This window comes from Muscardinus avellanarius (genome assembly GCF_963383645.1).
Source record: "Muscardinus avellanarius genome assembly, chromosome: 1".
NCBI lineage: Eukaryota > Metazoa > Chordata > Mammalia > Rodentia > Gliridae > Muscardinus > Muscardinus avellanarius.
Window position 1 is genome coordinate 205,408,827 of NC_137786.1, and position 15,882 is coordinate 205,424,708.

At 32.5% G+C, this 15,882-nt stretch overlaps 1 protein-coding gene across 2 annotated transcripts in view; it reads left to right on the forward strand.

Annotated features, from left to right (window-relative positions):
• ELP4 (elongator acetyltransferase complex subunit 4) overlaps window positions 1-15,882 on the forward strand; it is a gene marked incomplete at both ends in the record, with an annotated part of 241,013 nt that overhangs the window by 78,467 nt on the left and 146,664 nt on the right. For both annotated transcript variants that reach the window (XM_080714478.1, XM_080714479.1), the window contains one exon: window positions 2,142-2,330. In XM_080714478.1, coding sequence (XP_080570604.1) covers window positions 2,142-2,330 — 189 coding nt within the window. The remainder of the gene's footprint in view (window positions 1-2,141; window positions 2,331-15,882) is intronic.

The following is a 15,882-nucleotide window of genomic DNA, read 5'->3' on the forward strand; positions in this document are numbered from 1 at the left end:
TGGGACTTAAACTTTTGTCATTTCACTTAAATTTTTAGGTCTGGAATAATAAAGAAAAAGGAATATCATATCATATTTTATAATTATCTTACACTAATTTGCCAGAAATATGTTTATATATCTAACATATGCCTTTGAATGTATTTTTGCATCATTTCATTCAAGTAATAAAGAAATTTAAAAAATAATTTTTATGGGCAATTGAGATCATAGCATGGGGTGTCTTGGATGGTTGTCTGTCTTAACTTTAACAGAACCAAAAGGAGAATTAGACCAGCTGTCATAGTAGTATTATTTTACTTCAGGTCCTTGGCATCATAAAGTTTTTTCCAAAGTGTTGAGTAAATTCCTTTTTCTGAAATTTACTCCTTGGAGTCAATCCAGGCCATTCAGTTCATTTACACATTCAGAGAACTGTTTGGCATTAAACCACATTATTCTAGACTATATTTTTCACTTTAAAGATGAGAAAACTAAGGTTCAAGAATGTGCAGTTGGCTCTCTGTTTTGCATTTCTGAATGCAACCAACTGTGGATTGAAAATATTTGAAAAATTATATCTATATTTGAACATATATAGAGTTTTTTTCTTTTCCTTAATCCCTAGATGATATGGTATAACCACTGTTTACTTAGCATTTACATTGCAGAGATATTATAATTAACCTAGATATGATTTTGAGTATACTGTAGGATGTGCAGAAATTGTATACAAATACCACATCTTTTTATTTAAAGGACTTATGAATCCACAGATTTTGGTATCCACAGGGGTCTTTAGAACCAGTTCCCCATGGATGCCAAGAGATTACTGTATGTGTTGCCCCAAATCATACATCTAATTAGCTATATCGTCCAGTGTCTATGCTATTCATCTTACCTAACTACTGTTCCCTTGATTTTCCACTTCTTTCAGTGTTTACTCATTTTCTCTACTTTTTTTTTTCAATAAATTCTTTTTTCAGCTTCAAAAAGGAATACACAAATTTAGTTTTTATCTATTACATGAAAGAAATAGGTATACTCTGTTAGACAATAACTAATTGGTTAACAAATTTTATTAGTGTTACTTTATAGCAACAGCTACGGAAGCAATTCAGGATCTTCAGTGGTATGTGTTCCCAGATCTTGGCTTCACAAGATATTATTTTTCTCATCAGAATTGTAGTAATGATTTTCTAAATATTTGCATTTGCCAAGTTTTGCTAACACCTCTTTTTTTGCCCAGAAATTTTGCTAGATTTCTGAGGAACACATTTACAAAACATTTGTTCAGTTAAAATAACCAAACAGTAGAATTTAGTATAAACACATCTGTTGGCAAACATATATTGATAATAACTCTAGCTTTTTTTTATGATGTTTAAGTATTTTTTTCCCTAAGGGATACGATTCACTATTATGATCTTAACATCAGTAGTTTGAAGTTATAAATGTTCACCTATTACATTTTATGAAAAATGTTGAACTTCATTATTATAAAAAGAAAAAACTAGAGAAGAATAAAATATAAGCCAAAAAGTTGCACATTTTTAAACATCTTTTAAACAAAAAACTAGGCAGTAGGTAGAATATAGTTCAGTGAGAAATACTGAACAATTTATAGTTTATTGAAAAACTATAATTTTCTAAACTAAGAATAGGTTTTAAAATATTCTAATTTAGCCTTTTCTCTATTGTTTATGATTTTTTATATATTATCTGTGTCACCTCAAAAATAATTCTTAGTGTAATATCACTGGTAAGATTTAGACAATTGAAATTTTGAGGCTTGTCATGCTCTTCAAATTTTCCAATAATTAAAAAAATAAGTTTGTTTGTTTGAAAACAGAAATCTCAGCCTATTCCCAGGCTGCTCTGGAAAACCTGGGCTCAGGTGGATTTAAGTACCTCTGCCTCCTAAATAACTGGAACTGCAAATACACTACCTTGCCCGGCTTTGTTCTGTTTTTTTTCTTTGTTTATTGTTGTAATCTAAAAGACTTCCTTTGTACTGTCTTATTACTAATACTGCATAAATTTTTACCACATACATTTGTTGATATTTTTCTTGTGTTATTAAGTAAAAACTGGTAGATAAAAGAAGTGTTTTTTAGATTAACAAAACCTTATGTGTTTATCTCTCTCCCCCTTTCTTTTAGAAAAAGCAGAAAAACATTTTAAGAATAGGAATTCAAAGTCTTGGCTCACCCTTATGGGGAGATGACATTTGCTGTACAGAAAATTGTGACAGCAGTCACAGTCTTACCAAGTTCCTCTATGTTCTCCGTGGTCTTCTACGCACCTCGTTGTCAGCCTGTATCATTACAATGCCAACGCATCTTATCCAGGTAAGATTTTTGAACAATCATCTTTCCTAACTAGTAGAGAAATAGTATGACACTGTGGTTTTAATTTCCATTACTTTGATTACTAATGATATTGGCCATCTATGTGCTTCCAGGCTATTTGAGTATCTTCTTTGTCCAAGTCTTTTGTTCATGTTTTTATTGGGAAAACTCAGAATCAACCTGTAAAATTTCTTATATATTTTAGCTATGATTTGCAATAATTTTCTTTAGTCAGTGACTTGCCTTTTAATTTTTTTTTTTTAAGTATTTGGCCAGGCGTGGTGGCGCACACTTGTAATCCCCGCGCTTGGGAGGCAGAGACAGGAGAGGAGGATCACTCAGGTTCGAAGCCAACAGCACTGGCTTAAGAGACCCTGTTTCCAAAAATAAAAAAAGGATAAAATAGGTCTGAGAGTGTAGCCCGGAGGTAGAAGGGCTTCCAGGAACCCCGATACCACCAAAAAAAAAAAAAAAGTATTTGACCAGCTGGAGTTTAAAATCTTGATTAGGCTTATCAATTTTCAAAATGATTAATGGTTTCTCTCCTTCACTTCTACAATCTTACCAGACTTTGTGCTAAGATCTTCCTGTATTTTCTTCTAAATATCTTATAGTTTGATCTTGTACTAAGGAATCGATGTATTCCTATGTGAATTGTTGATGTTCTCAAATATTTTTTATTTCCTTAGTTGAAATTTTAATTTTATGTTAACATACTTTATATTCACTCATTCTGTTTTAAGTAGTAGTACTTCTTATTAAATTACTTATTGTCTGCCTCAAATATGTGATTTCAAATAATCATATATATCTAATGCATTGTATTCTTTATGAAGCTGGGGCCATAAAAAGTATGGCTTTTATGATACTAATGTAATGGGTGTTCAGTAAATGCAAATTAAATGAATGTTAATTCTTCCATGGAAAATTATTTTTAACACCTAATTGTTAGAACTATTAATATGGGTTTACTATCATTGTCCTAAGAAACTCAGGCCCTACCTATACCACTGGTCAAATATAGATTACATGAGAGGTGAATTGGATATCTAAATGTGAAACAGTATTTTGATATTGATAATTTGCAAATACTTTTAAACCCTTTGTAACTACAAAAAAAATATATGTTTTCTTAATGTACCATTGAAGAGATTACTTTGAAGTGGAAATAGCAAATTTTAAGGTCTGACTTTGGTGATGATTAAAAGTTATTTAGTGTGACCAGGTTTTAAGACATTATTCTCAAAATATAAACTGCCTTTTTTTAAAAAGAAATATGTACAACCTTCTAATATTTTCACATTTTATAATTTTTTCCTAGACAATATTATAAAGCTGTCCTATAATATTCTAGCGCTGATATCAATTGAGCTATACTAAAACAAATAAGCTCCATGTGATCACATGCCTATGATCCCAATACTTGGGAGACTGAAGTAGGAGAATCACAGGTTCAAGGCCAGCCTCAGTAGTTTAGGGAAACTCTGTTTAAAAAAAGAGTAAAATAGGGCTGGGGATGTATCGCAGAGTTAGAATGCTCCTGGGTTCAATCCCCAGTACCACAAAACACAAAACAAAACCAAAATGAGTAAGTAACTAGGCATGGAGGCACACAGGCCTGTAATCCCATCTGAGGATTACATACTCTGGGAGCTCAAGCAGGAATATCAAAAGTTGAAGATCAGACTTGGCAACATACTGAGACTCTATCTCAGACTCTATCTCAAAAAAAATAACTTTAAAAGGGATGAAGATGTAAGTCAGTATGTATGAGGCTCTGGGTTAAATCTTCAATATAGAAAGTAGAGGAGAGCAGGTTCGAGCCAGCCTCAGCTACTTAGTGAGGCTCCTTAGCAGCTTCGTGAGACCCTGTTTCCAAATAAAATATAAAATAGGTCTGGGAGTGTAGCCCAAAGGTAGAAAGCCTCTGGGTTCCATCCCCAGTACCACAAAAAAAAAAAAAAAGAAAGTAGAAGAGAGGAGAGGAAAGTCATTTGCTCTTTAAATGTGATGTCTGATCATGTATTGAGAGCTTTTTTTTTTAATTATTGTTTTTGTTCTTTTGTCAAGGTTTTTTTTTTTCTTCTTCATTTTAAAGCTTATTAATTTACTTTGGTTCTTGGAATTAAACCCAGAAACATGCTACCTCTGACATATACGCCCAGGCCCATTCTATTTTTTATTTTGAAACAGGGCCTCACTAAGTTATGTAGGCTGTTCCTGAACCTGTGATCCTCCTTTCTCAGCCTCCCAAATACTAGGATTAAAGGCATGTACCACCACACCCAGCTTTTCCCTTTTTTATTGATGCATTATGGTTATACATTATAATGGGATTTGTTGTTACATATTTGCACGTGCATGTACATAATTTTTGACCATGTATTTGATTGTTTTTTGTTTTTGTTTTTGTTTTTGTTTTTTGTGGTACTGGTGTTCCTGGAAGCCCTTCTACCTCTGGCTACATTCCGGCTAGCTCCCACAGGCTACACTCCCAGACCTATTTTTATACTTTTTTATGTGGAAACAAGGTCTCTTAAGCTAGCGCGGCTGGCTTAGAACCTGCGCGATCCTCCTGTCTCTGCCTCCCAAGCGCGGGGATTACAAGTGTGCGCCACCACGCCCGGCTGGTTTTTTTAAACACAGGAGAAAATGTAAAACTTACAATTTCATTAACTCAGCCATGAGATGAATAGGAGATAAAACTGTCTAACTTTTAAAGATTGGCAATGAAAGTAGGCTAAGGAAAGAAAGTAAGAACTGGAAAAAGTCTGTTTAGAAGTATAGTTGAAGACCTACGAATGTTCAAAACTGAGATACCGTGATTACTGTGGGCCAGATGAAGTTCTGACCTCTTTTTAAATATTAACCCATTTAATCCTTGTACTAACCCTGTGTGGTTGGTACTCCTGTTTCCTTTTCCTAAGCTCACACAGCTACTGAAGGACAGAATTTAAACCTAAGCAATTCCCCTACCGCCCCCCCACTTACTATACTCTTAATCTGCACCCTGTGCTGCCTATTTGATAGAGGTATGGAAATCAAGTCAAAGTTAAGAAAGAGATTAGGTATAAAGTAGTATTCAGTGACAGAGCCTGTACTTTTAGAGGCAGAGAGACTTGAGTTATTTGGTCTTAGTCAAGTCTTAACTTTTGCAGCTTCTGCCTTTTCATCTGTAAACATGGGGCCCCAATTACTTAAGTCAGAGGATTAGCAATAACGTGTTCTGATACAGTGCTGTCACATAGGAGGCACTCAGCATACATTAACACTTGTTGTCTTTACTATTTATTACTTTAAAAGACCTCCAAATTTTAAAATTTGAACAGAGATTCATCTACATAAAGTAAAATGTAGTCTATCAATACAACAGAGTGACCAAGGATATAGCTCAGCAGTAGAGCATGTGCTTAGTGTGTACTAGGCTATAGACTTTAGCCCCAACACTAGAAGAAGGAGGAGGAGGAGGAGGAGGAAGAGGAGGAGGAGGAGGAGGAGGAGGAGGAGGAGGAGGAGGAGGAGGAGGAAGAGAAAAAAGAAAAGCAATAGATATCTTTAACTTCATGATTCTCTTCATAAAAACACTGGCAGGTTCTTTTCATGGGTTCAGCATAGATAAAGTAAGATATCCACCCAGATCTTAGCAGCATCACCATGTTATAGCAAGATTCTTTGAACAAAATATGTGAATTCTTTTCTACTATGACCATTGCTTTCTCTAGACTGTAAGTCAGGGTTGAAGTACTGAACGAATGACTAAAAATAACTTAGCTTATTTATTCAATATATATATAGCAGATACTGTTGTTTGCACCATGGGGAAACAGTATAAAACATGCCAATATTCTGTCCCCATGGAACTTTTTCAGCAAGGTAGGAGAATAGAACAGAAAGTTAGTATATGTAGGTATTTGGATGCTTGGGTGTGGATATTGATAGTAAAGTATCTTTAGCAGGAAGTAGAAATGTAGTTTGATATCCTTGAAAATTTTGTCAATTAAAATCTATAGGAAAAGTAACACTAGATTAAAAGTATATAAAATATCTTCATCTCTTAGAAAGAGTGGTAAACTAGCCAATCAGTGTTCTTATTTTAGTTATTAGCATTCTGTCAGACTTGTACAGTAATGATTAGTTACCCTTTATTGTACTTTTGGCATGCTTCCCATGTTTAATTTCATTGTAGGGAAGGAACACATAGTTAAGGAAATTGCAAAAGAGGGGGGAAAAGTTAAAATAGGGAAAATAATGATATAGACTCAAAACTGATTTTAACTTATTTTTCAAACAAGACTTTTGCAAGTAGAGTGAACAGTAATGATTTTCAAATTTGCATTTGAAATATTTTGTGTTCAGCTTCACAACTTTGAACTTGAAATTTATTACTGCCTTTGGGTTAAAGATTATTTCCATTAACAAAACAGGAAAAAATGACAGCCATACTTTGAAGCAAATGTATAAAAATAAATTCTAAATATCAGCTAAGAAAATGCTAAAATTATTTGGCAAAAATACCATGAATGTCTTAAAACATATATATGGTGTTACACAATTTTCTCCCTGAGGTAATAGTATTACTGCTCTCATCTCTTATTAGAATATAATTGTAGTGTCGCATCCCTTACGAGAATATAGTTGTGGCCTCCGCCCATCATACTAAAATGTATGTGAGAATAGCTAAGTTAAATACAGACTTTGTTACATGCTGAACTATAGAGGGACGTGTTGTTAGAAGGAGCTGAAGTATGGACGGCGGCCCTATATTCCAGCATTACTTGGTTCCCAGATCCCTGCTGTGTACTTGTTCCACTCGCCAAGAAGCCTGTTAAAGAGCCCCCAAGAGCATGTGTACAGCCCTCCATGTTAATAGTTAATTGGTGAGGATGGCAAGACGAGAGGACAGCCGAGCATGTGGCCTCTCAGACTGGAGCAGTAGACAGACCTTTAGTTATAATAACAGCAGCTGCTCACATTCTCAGAACTTAACTGTTCAAACTCTACTATCGAGTGAGGGTTGTTGTGGATTGAAGAAAAAACAAAAACAAAAGAAAAGTTGCATCTAAGAAAAATAACTGAAACCGTTTCTTTAAACACTTCCTACATACTAACTATAAGAACATTTTGTCACCTTTTAAAAACCTAAGTATAAATTTTCACATTAAAGGTTGTTATCTTTCAGCTACATTCAACATTTTATCCCCCCCCCACACCATTTACTACTAGAAACTGACATGTTTAGCCCTTTTGAAACTTTTTAATGAGTTTTTTTTTCCCAGGGAGGAGGGAGGCAGTAGCAACTTTTAAGTAGTTACAAAAGGACACATTGATTTCTATATCTAGCAAGACATGAAACCATAGTTTCTTTCTAATCTATAAATGGGAACTGATTTATTGCTAGAAAAACTTGTCATCCACCTTCAAATGATGCAAACATTTTGTGCCTTTTGAATTCATTTTATTTTGAATTCCCAGTGACAGTTGTGTACTTGAGAAAAATGGTGACCGATAACATGTATTCTTTGAGGAAATAAAAAAAAAAAGCCTTAAGTTTCGTGCTTTATTATGACTTTGTTAGCAAGGTAGAAGAAAAATTTCTCTTGGTTTATGCACTTTTTTGCACAGTCTGTGACAAGTTGTTCTCTTTTATTGACTAAAACTACTTTTACCTGAAACCATCAGAAAATAAATATTGAAACACTTAGAATTATATCTAAAATAAGAGGGTCAATTTTCTGTACATTTCTCATAGCTCTAGAAATTTATAATATTTGCCTTTTATCATTGCTAATTTTTATTCAAACTGTCATGATGTATACTTTTAAGAACATTTTAAAATATATACAACCTAATAAATTTCTTCTTAACTATAATACAGAAATGAAAACTTTGATATTAATTATAACATATTAATAATTTCCAGCATTAAATGTATTTGCTTACAGAACATTAATTGGTAAGCTATTTTAACTTTCTTTTATTCTGAACATATTTCAGGATAAAAATAAGACTATAGCATTTTTGTCATCATTGCAACTTAAGTTGTTCAGTTTTTATCATATAATGACTATTGTACAATAATTTGATCTGTAGGATTCTCCCCCAGATCACTCATTGAAGAAAACTATTACCAGCACTAGTTAGCTAATACCAAGGAAAATTTATTTTCTGATGAAAAGCAAGAAGAAAGGGCATTGTTATACATCTCTTAAAAATTGAATGCAAAAGTTAATTTTATATAATGTTAATATTGTAGATCTTTGAGTCCACTGAATTGAATGGTTCTCTGTATGGTTCTATGTAAAGAAATTCAGAACAAACCTTTTCACACCCATAAACTTTTGTATTCATGCTGGGTATTTTAGCAACAAAACTCTAAATCAAGCAATGGATGGCTTTAGAAATAACCACTGATAAGGGATTGTGAAATGAGGGATCCAATGGCCTTATGAATTTTTCCTAGTGTGAAATCTTTTATTCCTAAAACAAGAACTATAAGTAATTTTTAGTACATTAACAACAGATGCTTGTGAGTTTACAACATAAAATTTTGCATAATATTTTTATATAATTGTTGATAGAGGAATGCATAACCTCCTTATAGGAAGGTCCCATTTTCTCTCATATATTTAATTTATCTTTGATAGTTTTTAGTGGCCTTTATAAAGGAGAATGTTTAAGAATGAATATTATAGATTTATTCTATTATTTATAGCTACCAATTGCTAAAAGACAAAACCAGGTATTCTGGGTGTCATTTTTTTTTATGAATTCTTTCTTTAATCAAGATATTCTCAACTGAGAAACTGCTCTTAATTGTTCTATATCTTAACAACTGTGAATTGATTGTAGAAAAATAACATGTTTTACAGTTTAAAGAGAGCAGTTATTAAAAAATAACTGAAACATCTCAAACCCATTTTAATTTTATGCCATATTTATCAAATTTGTATAACTTCATTTAAGTCTAGTGAGTAGACTTACATGAAGCAAATAGTAGAAGCCATGTTTCAATCCTCTATTATAGGCTTCAGATTTATAAATTCTTATACCTCTAGATTTTTTCTGTTTCAGACTGCATGTGTTGGCATCTGATTAATTTTTAAAGTCAAATCATAGCTTGTGTGCATTATATATACCATATATTTCATTTACTTTCTTGGTCAAGGATGATTGAAACTTTATGCACAAGTAAACTCCAAAGTATCTGTTAAAGTTTCTGTTCACATAGAATATCTATCAGTAGCAGTATATGTAACATTTTGTCTTCGTGTAAGCATGCATATTAAATAAAAATAAATTTAAATTGCCAATGTGGGTGCATTTTTGAAAGGAATAAATGCCATTTAAAAACTTAATTATCCTCAATATAATAAAAGCATATTCAGTAAGCTTGTTATTAAACAATAATTTTGGTTTTAGACTTTTTGCTTTCTCTAAATAACTTTGTAATGTTAATAGTTCATATTGTAATTTATACATAATTCCTGTAGTGTTAGTGGTTATTAGCTATAGGGCTATTTAGGGCCAAACTTTTCAAATGTATCAATAATATAAATGGTGAGTGTCTCATCACGGTATGGAGATTGAGTCATCTGCTTGGGCATATGGAATCTTTGGCTGCTGGACTGCATCGTCTTTATAATGCCCAGTGTCCAGGCATGGACACAACTGTTCTGGGAGCAGAAGGGGGGAGGGATCAATGTGTTCAGCCTCCTTAAACATGATGGAAGAAAAATGAAGGGGGGATATTTTATTTTTTTATTATAAGCTATCTTCTAGATCACTTTTTTGTTCAGAAAAGCACTTTACTTTCGCATTTATTTATGAATAAAATTATTAAGCCTCTTGTCTTTGCTCTTACAATCTATCTTAAAATATTTGAGACAAAATATAGTTTTGAATTATTTCTGTTTATATTCTTGAATACATAGCTTCCCTTTTAAAAAAAAACTCTTTGGCAAAAGATATGTTTTTCTTAATGTTGGGACAAAACATGTCTGTAACTAATTATAATTTAAAGCTGTTTAAGTACCAGGTCAAATATTATGTCCTAATGTTATGTTTTAGCCCTTTGCTATTAATTGCATTATTATTACTATATAAAGAGTTCTAGCTTCTTTAATAATGTTTTTGCACCCTACGTAGTTAATCTTTAATATTGGGGAGGACAAGAGGAGAGATTAAATTAGCCTTGTAACCTCTTTCTCTTCCAGGCTGATGATGGAAAATAAAAGCTCTTAGCCACAAAATGTAACACTTAGAATTAATATTTAATTAGACTAGCAAATTGTACACTGTGGCTGAAAGCTTCCAAAGAGTTGTTAGTGCCACAATTGACCTACAGGTTTAATAATAACTCACTTCTAGAAGCAAGTGCCAGTTCAGCATAGTAGAGCCACTGTAAGAAAGTCCTGAGAGATTAAAATCAGCAAACCAAATGGCAGGCAAGGATTCCTGGGATGGAGCCTTCTGGAAAGCTGGGAGCTGGAATAGCTTTTAAGCCAGGATTCAGATGAGAACAGTGGGTGAAAAAGCTGATCCCTCCTGTTCTGGGAGCTTCTGGTTGTAGGCCAAAATCTTAAAACAGGTTTTTACTAAATGTTTTTGCTGCAGCTATTAACTTACATTGAAAATCAAATATCGAATAATTTTTCTGTAAAATTTAACAAATGTTTTGTGTAAACACTAGTTCTTAATTCCTTACATATCAGTACATAATATCTGTAAACTCAGATCATTAGATTATCAGATAGGTTTGGCGCTGTACATCTATGCTGTTTTGCTGTGACATGCTGTTTCCTTGTTCCCTGTATAGTTGATTTATATGGTTCATTTCTATATTATTTCATTACGAGGCATTATGCAGGGCCTCAGAGACTGTGAAGTCTATAGCCCAGGATTTATTTTTCCTCAAGGAAATATATAGTAGAAAGATAGCTCAACAAGCATTATTCAAAGGCATCCTTAATTTTGAAAGGCTGTATGTTATAAAAAGCAGTTCCGGTTTTGCTTATGCTTGTGATATAATTAAATTACAAGACAAATAATTGGACCTCCTAGTGAAACATGGGATTGTCATATATTTGATGAAGTAGAAGTTAATCTGATGGAACTAGGATACCATGAGTTTTAGAATGTGCAAATATAGAATAGCAGACTGAAAGAGGGGCACCTTGCATAATTTATCGGTTATATCTTAAATAATTAAAGGAAAGCTAGTTGCATTGGTTAAAAATTCAAGCAGGTGAGGACCTTACCAGCAGAGGGAGTAGTCCTGTCTTCTGTCAGGTTCCCATCATTTTCCCACCTGCCTCAGCCTTTTTCCCAGCCAGTCTCCCATCTGGACCTGGCTCTGTCTGCCTGCTCTTGATGACAGGCTATCATTTTATACTCAATATGGGATTATTCTAAGCTGATTTTAAACTTTAGTATCTTTACCCTGCCACTGCATTGCAAACATCAGCTGGATGCTCTGTTTGATATTTGGATATTAGCAATTGTTTCTCCAGGCAGGGTGTGAGCATTTCTACATCTAAATTGCATCATATAAATTTTAAATATAAAGGAGTAAGATGAAATTTCTGATTTAAGCAGTTACCCATTAAAAATTAAGCATAAAATACAAACAAGTTTCTCTGTGAATAGTTTCCATATCGTGAGCTAGATTATATATAGTGTAAGAAATGACTAAAATTAATTTTGAATATTATGCCATTATTCTGTCTAGAAAATTCATTAGAGCATTTTGTTCTGGGTGGGAGTTTTCCAAATTTGTAAGGTTTTTAAATTTTTTATAGAATAATTTACTGAAAAAGGGAATCAGGCTGATTTAAACAGACCCTCTACAAGATCTGTAGTATTTGAGCCTAGTATAAATATAGATAATATTTCTGAAAATAAAATCATGTATTCTCCAAAACATCAATTTTAAAGAACCAATATCTTTATACCAAAATTTAGAACACCAAGTATTTGATCAGATAGAAAACACAAAAAGACAATTTATTTTACCTTAAGGTTAAGTAAACTTTAGGGAAAAAAAACAAAATGTTTTATGATTTCTCTATATGTGTATCATTATGTGATGCTACTAAGAGAGTGTTCTATACCAAAATTTTCAATTTGCCACAGTTTCTCTATATTCTCAATTAATTGAAACTTTGAATAAAAGTCAATAATAAATTATTTAGTATAATATCATTATTTTATTACAAATAATACATTAACAAAAATTACACCTATCTGATCAAAGTATAATCTTATTAATAAGCTCAAAATAATCATGAACATAAATACTTTCCCACTGTCAAATTTTTTTTATAAAATAAAATCTAACCCACAGAAGAGAGTCATCAGCTCTGGGGAAGGTAGGGAAAGTTTGTTTCACAGTCTTGATTTCAGTAGAATGAAGGACATTAATAAACAAGGAAAACAAATACTTCATTAAGTACCCTAGGTTTGTCCTTTGGTCCAAGTTTATTTTTTGGCTTTTGTGACAAAGAATGCTGTAACTTCCGGCATATTTGTGTTTTTGTGCATTTTCTTTGAAAATGTCATGAATTGAGTTGTTGAGTAGGCCATATTTACTTGTGAAGACACACACACACACACACACACACACACACACTCACACACACACATCCTTTATAGCATGACTAGGATCAAACCTAAAGTCACTTAAATATTTTTTAAGTGTTTAACTATAATTTAGTTCTTTCATCCATATCCTATGTTTATGCCATACTTAAGTGGGAACTCTTCCTTTAATGTTGTGTTTGCTGTCTTTATTAAATATTATATGAGTTGAGGAGCTCAAAAACTTGTTCATATTGAGGCAAAGCATAAATGCTTTATATCAATTGGTTTATTCCCATTAAGTTTACTGATAATTAAATTATTGGTTAAACTAAAATATTTCCTGGAAATGTGATTTGTATTAGTACAAATTACATCTTTTATATTGAGATAATTAGGTCCAAGAAAATAAGGAAATAGACAGGATTTGAAATATTTTCATTCTTTCTTGGTAATGTTAACTTGGTACCCGAACTATTTTTATTAGAAAATCATGGAAGCTTTATAGGACAATAGTTGGATTTTTATCTCTTAAAATGTATAGTTTTGTTTTATGAGCTTTGAATTGACAGGAAGCATTAAATTAATATTCTATCATTTAAAATCCACTTAATGCATTTGGAGTACCCTAAATAAAAATATGTTACCATTCTCTAAAGAACAAATAGAAAATTGTCAGAACAAAAGCTTTTTTATTCCATTAAAATTGGAATAAAAAGAAAGAACATTGGATCATCTGATTTGCTTTGCTTATTTTCAACAACATTTGACATATTTTAAATTTAAGTAAAAAGTTGCTCTGCAATAGAAAAATTTGAGATCTTTTTATGTAAGTTATTACAATGCTATTTGAGACTGCCAGCAAAGTCTTAAAACTCCTGGACACTGGCTCTCTTCTCTTCTGGCTTCCCTCCTAGTCATGTCTTGGCTGCTCTCCAGAGCTGACAACTTTCACCCAGGAGCGAAAGGAGATTTGTCTAGTAGAAGAAGGATTTTTGAGTCATCCTAGATTTTCATATCCAGATGGGCAAGGAGGAGGGGTGGCAATATTACTGTACATACTTGGTGATGTCATTATGCCACACATGTACTGTAACCATTAATTTATTCGTACTGGCGAATTCTGAACGTCCTTAACTCAGATGTTCTTTATTCAAAACTAATATATCACTTCAAAATTAACACAAAAATTGTGTGTAAATTTGTGTTCAAGCAATTGGTGGACAAATATCTTTACTTTTTCATTTCCAACTATATTCTAAGAACCAGAAAGATCTTACATCTTTGTTAATAACATAAAAACATGTAGAATCTGTTAGGATAAGATGTAGAATTTCCAATCATTGGCTTAAGCTCTCTGAACACCGTGGGTTATATTATGACAATTTGTTACCCATAGTGTATTCCTGATAAAGTGAATTGTGATTATCATGCTTTTAAGAGTTTTCTTATGTTGTTAATTTTAGAATATTTTAAGTAGATTCACCTTTCTTTAGACGACCATTTGACAAAAATGCTTTTAAAATAGAATTACATCCACAGACCATATTTCTTATAAATATTGGACATATGGAATAATCTGTAACATTTCCTTTAACTTAAAAAAAATTGCATTTATGTGCCCAAGTATCTTTTGTGCTCTTATAAGTAACTAGAAGTTTAAGTGAATTTATTATGAAAATAAATGTTATCTCAGTCAGAAGCTTAGATGTTATTCTTATAAAATTTCCATTGCTTTTTGTTTTATGGGTAGTTTCACACATCTGCCCAACTTTCACAATTAATCTGGTTTGCCAAATTATATAAACTATTTTGCAAAATAGCTGTGCAGAAAGCAAGAAGATAACTGTTAAATGTAAATTTTTGTGATAATAGTATCACTAAAAGTTGATTATTGCTCTAAAACTTCACAAAACCTTTTAAAGTAGAATTTAGTTTATAGTTAATGACTATGATATAAACCTGTGAAACTTAGAAATATAATAAATAAAATATGTAAATGAGAAATTTTGAAATCCAGCATGTATATCCTTTTATATTTGGAATTTATTAGTTTTCCTCTTCAAAGTATATAATTGATTTTTTATCACCCACGAGCTACTTTAAAAAGACCTATAAAGAATGATAAAAATTACAGGTTGCTAATGGCTTATTATTTTATTTTAAGGCTAAATGAAAGAAATAAACAAATGTCAGTTTAGCCATTTAAATACACAATACCTTGCTTATATACTGCTAGAATGGAAATAATTACATATTTAAATCTTACAATTTTTATTATTCATATAATTGAGAAGGCCCAAGTTGATATCACTGAAATTTTGAATAATTGAGTTCTAACAAAAATTGACTTTACCATTTTAGATTCAGATACTTAGATACAAAGGCTTCATCTTTTCTTTATAGATAAAAGTAAATCTGACCTGTTTGATTAAGAAATATTGTCAGTAGCCTTTATAAGTGCTTGATCATCTGAGGATCCATGACAGGAACACTCTTCCCAGTTGAGAATTTATACTAAAAATGAAATGATAAGAGCTGCTGGTTATTGTCCAAGACTCTTCTTGATGGGGGAACCACATGGTTTTCCTTCATCTCCCACTTGTTCTCACCCTTTACTACCCACCCAGCCCCACCCCACCCCCACCCCAACATTGTTCAGAACTCAGCACAATGAATCATTTTCAACTTGACTCATTGTGAACTGTCTCCCAGCTGTTGGAATGTCTGGCAGACATTTTTGTTTGGGTGAAGAATAACTGGCTGAAACCCAACCTGGATGAGTTTGAGATAATGGTCTTTGGCTAAAGAAATATTGAGAGGAACATGTTTATGGCCTCTGAAGCCCCTGTTATTTCTGGAGTAGGACCATCCCCTGTGGCACAGAACTGAAAGTAAGGAATCAATCTGGATTATTTTCTCACCATTGAATGAAAAATTGCCTTAGGAAAAAAATGGGCATTTCCAAATTATGTTT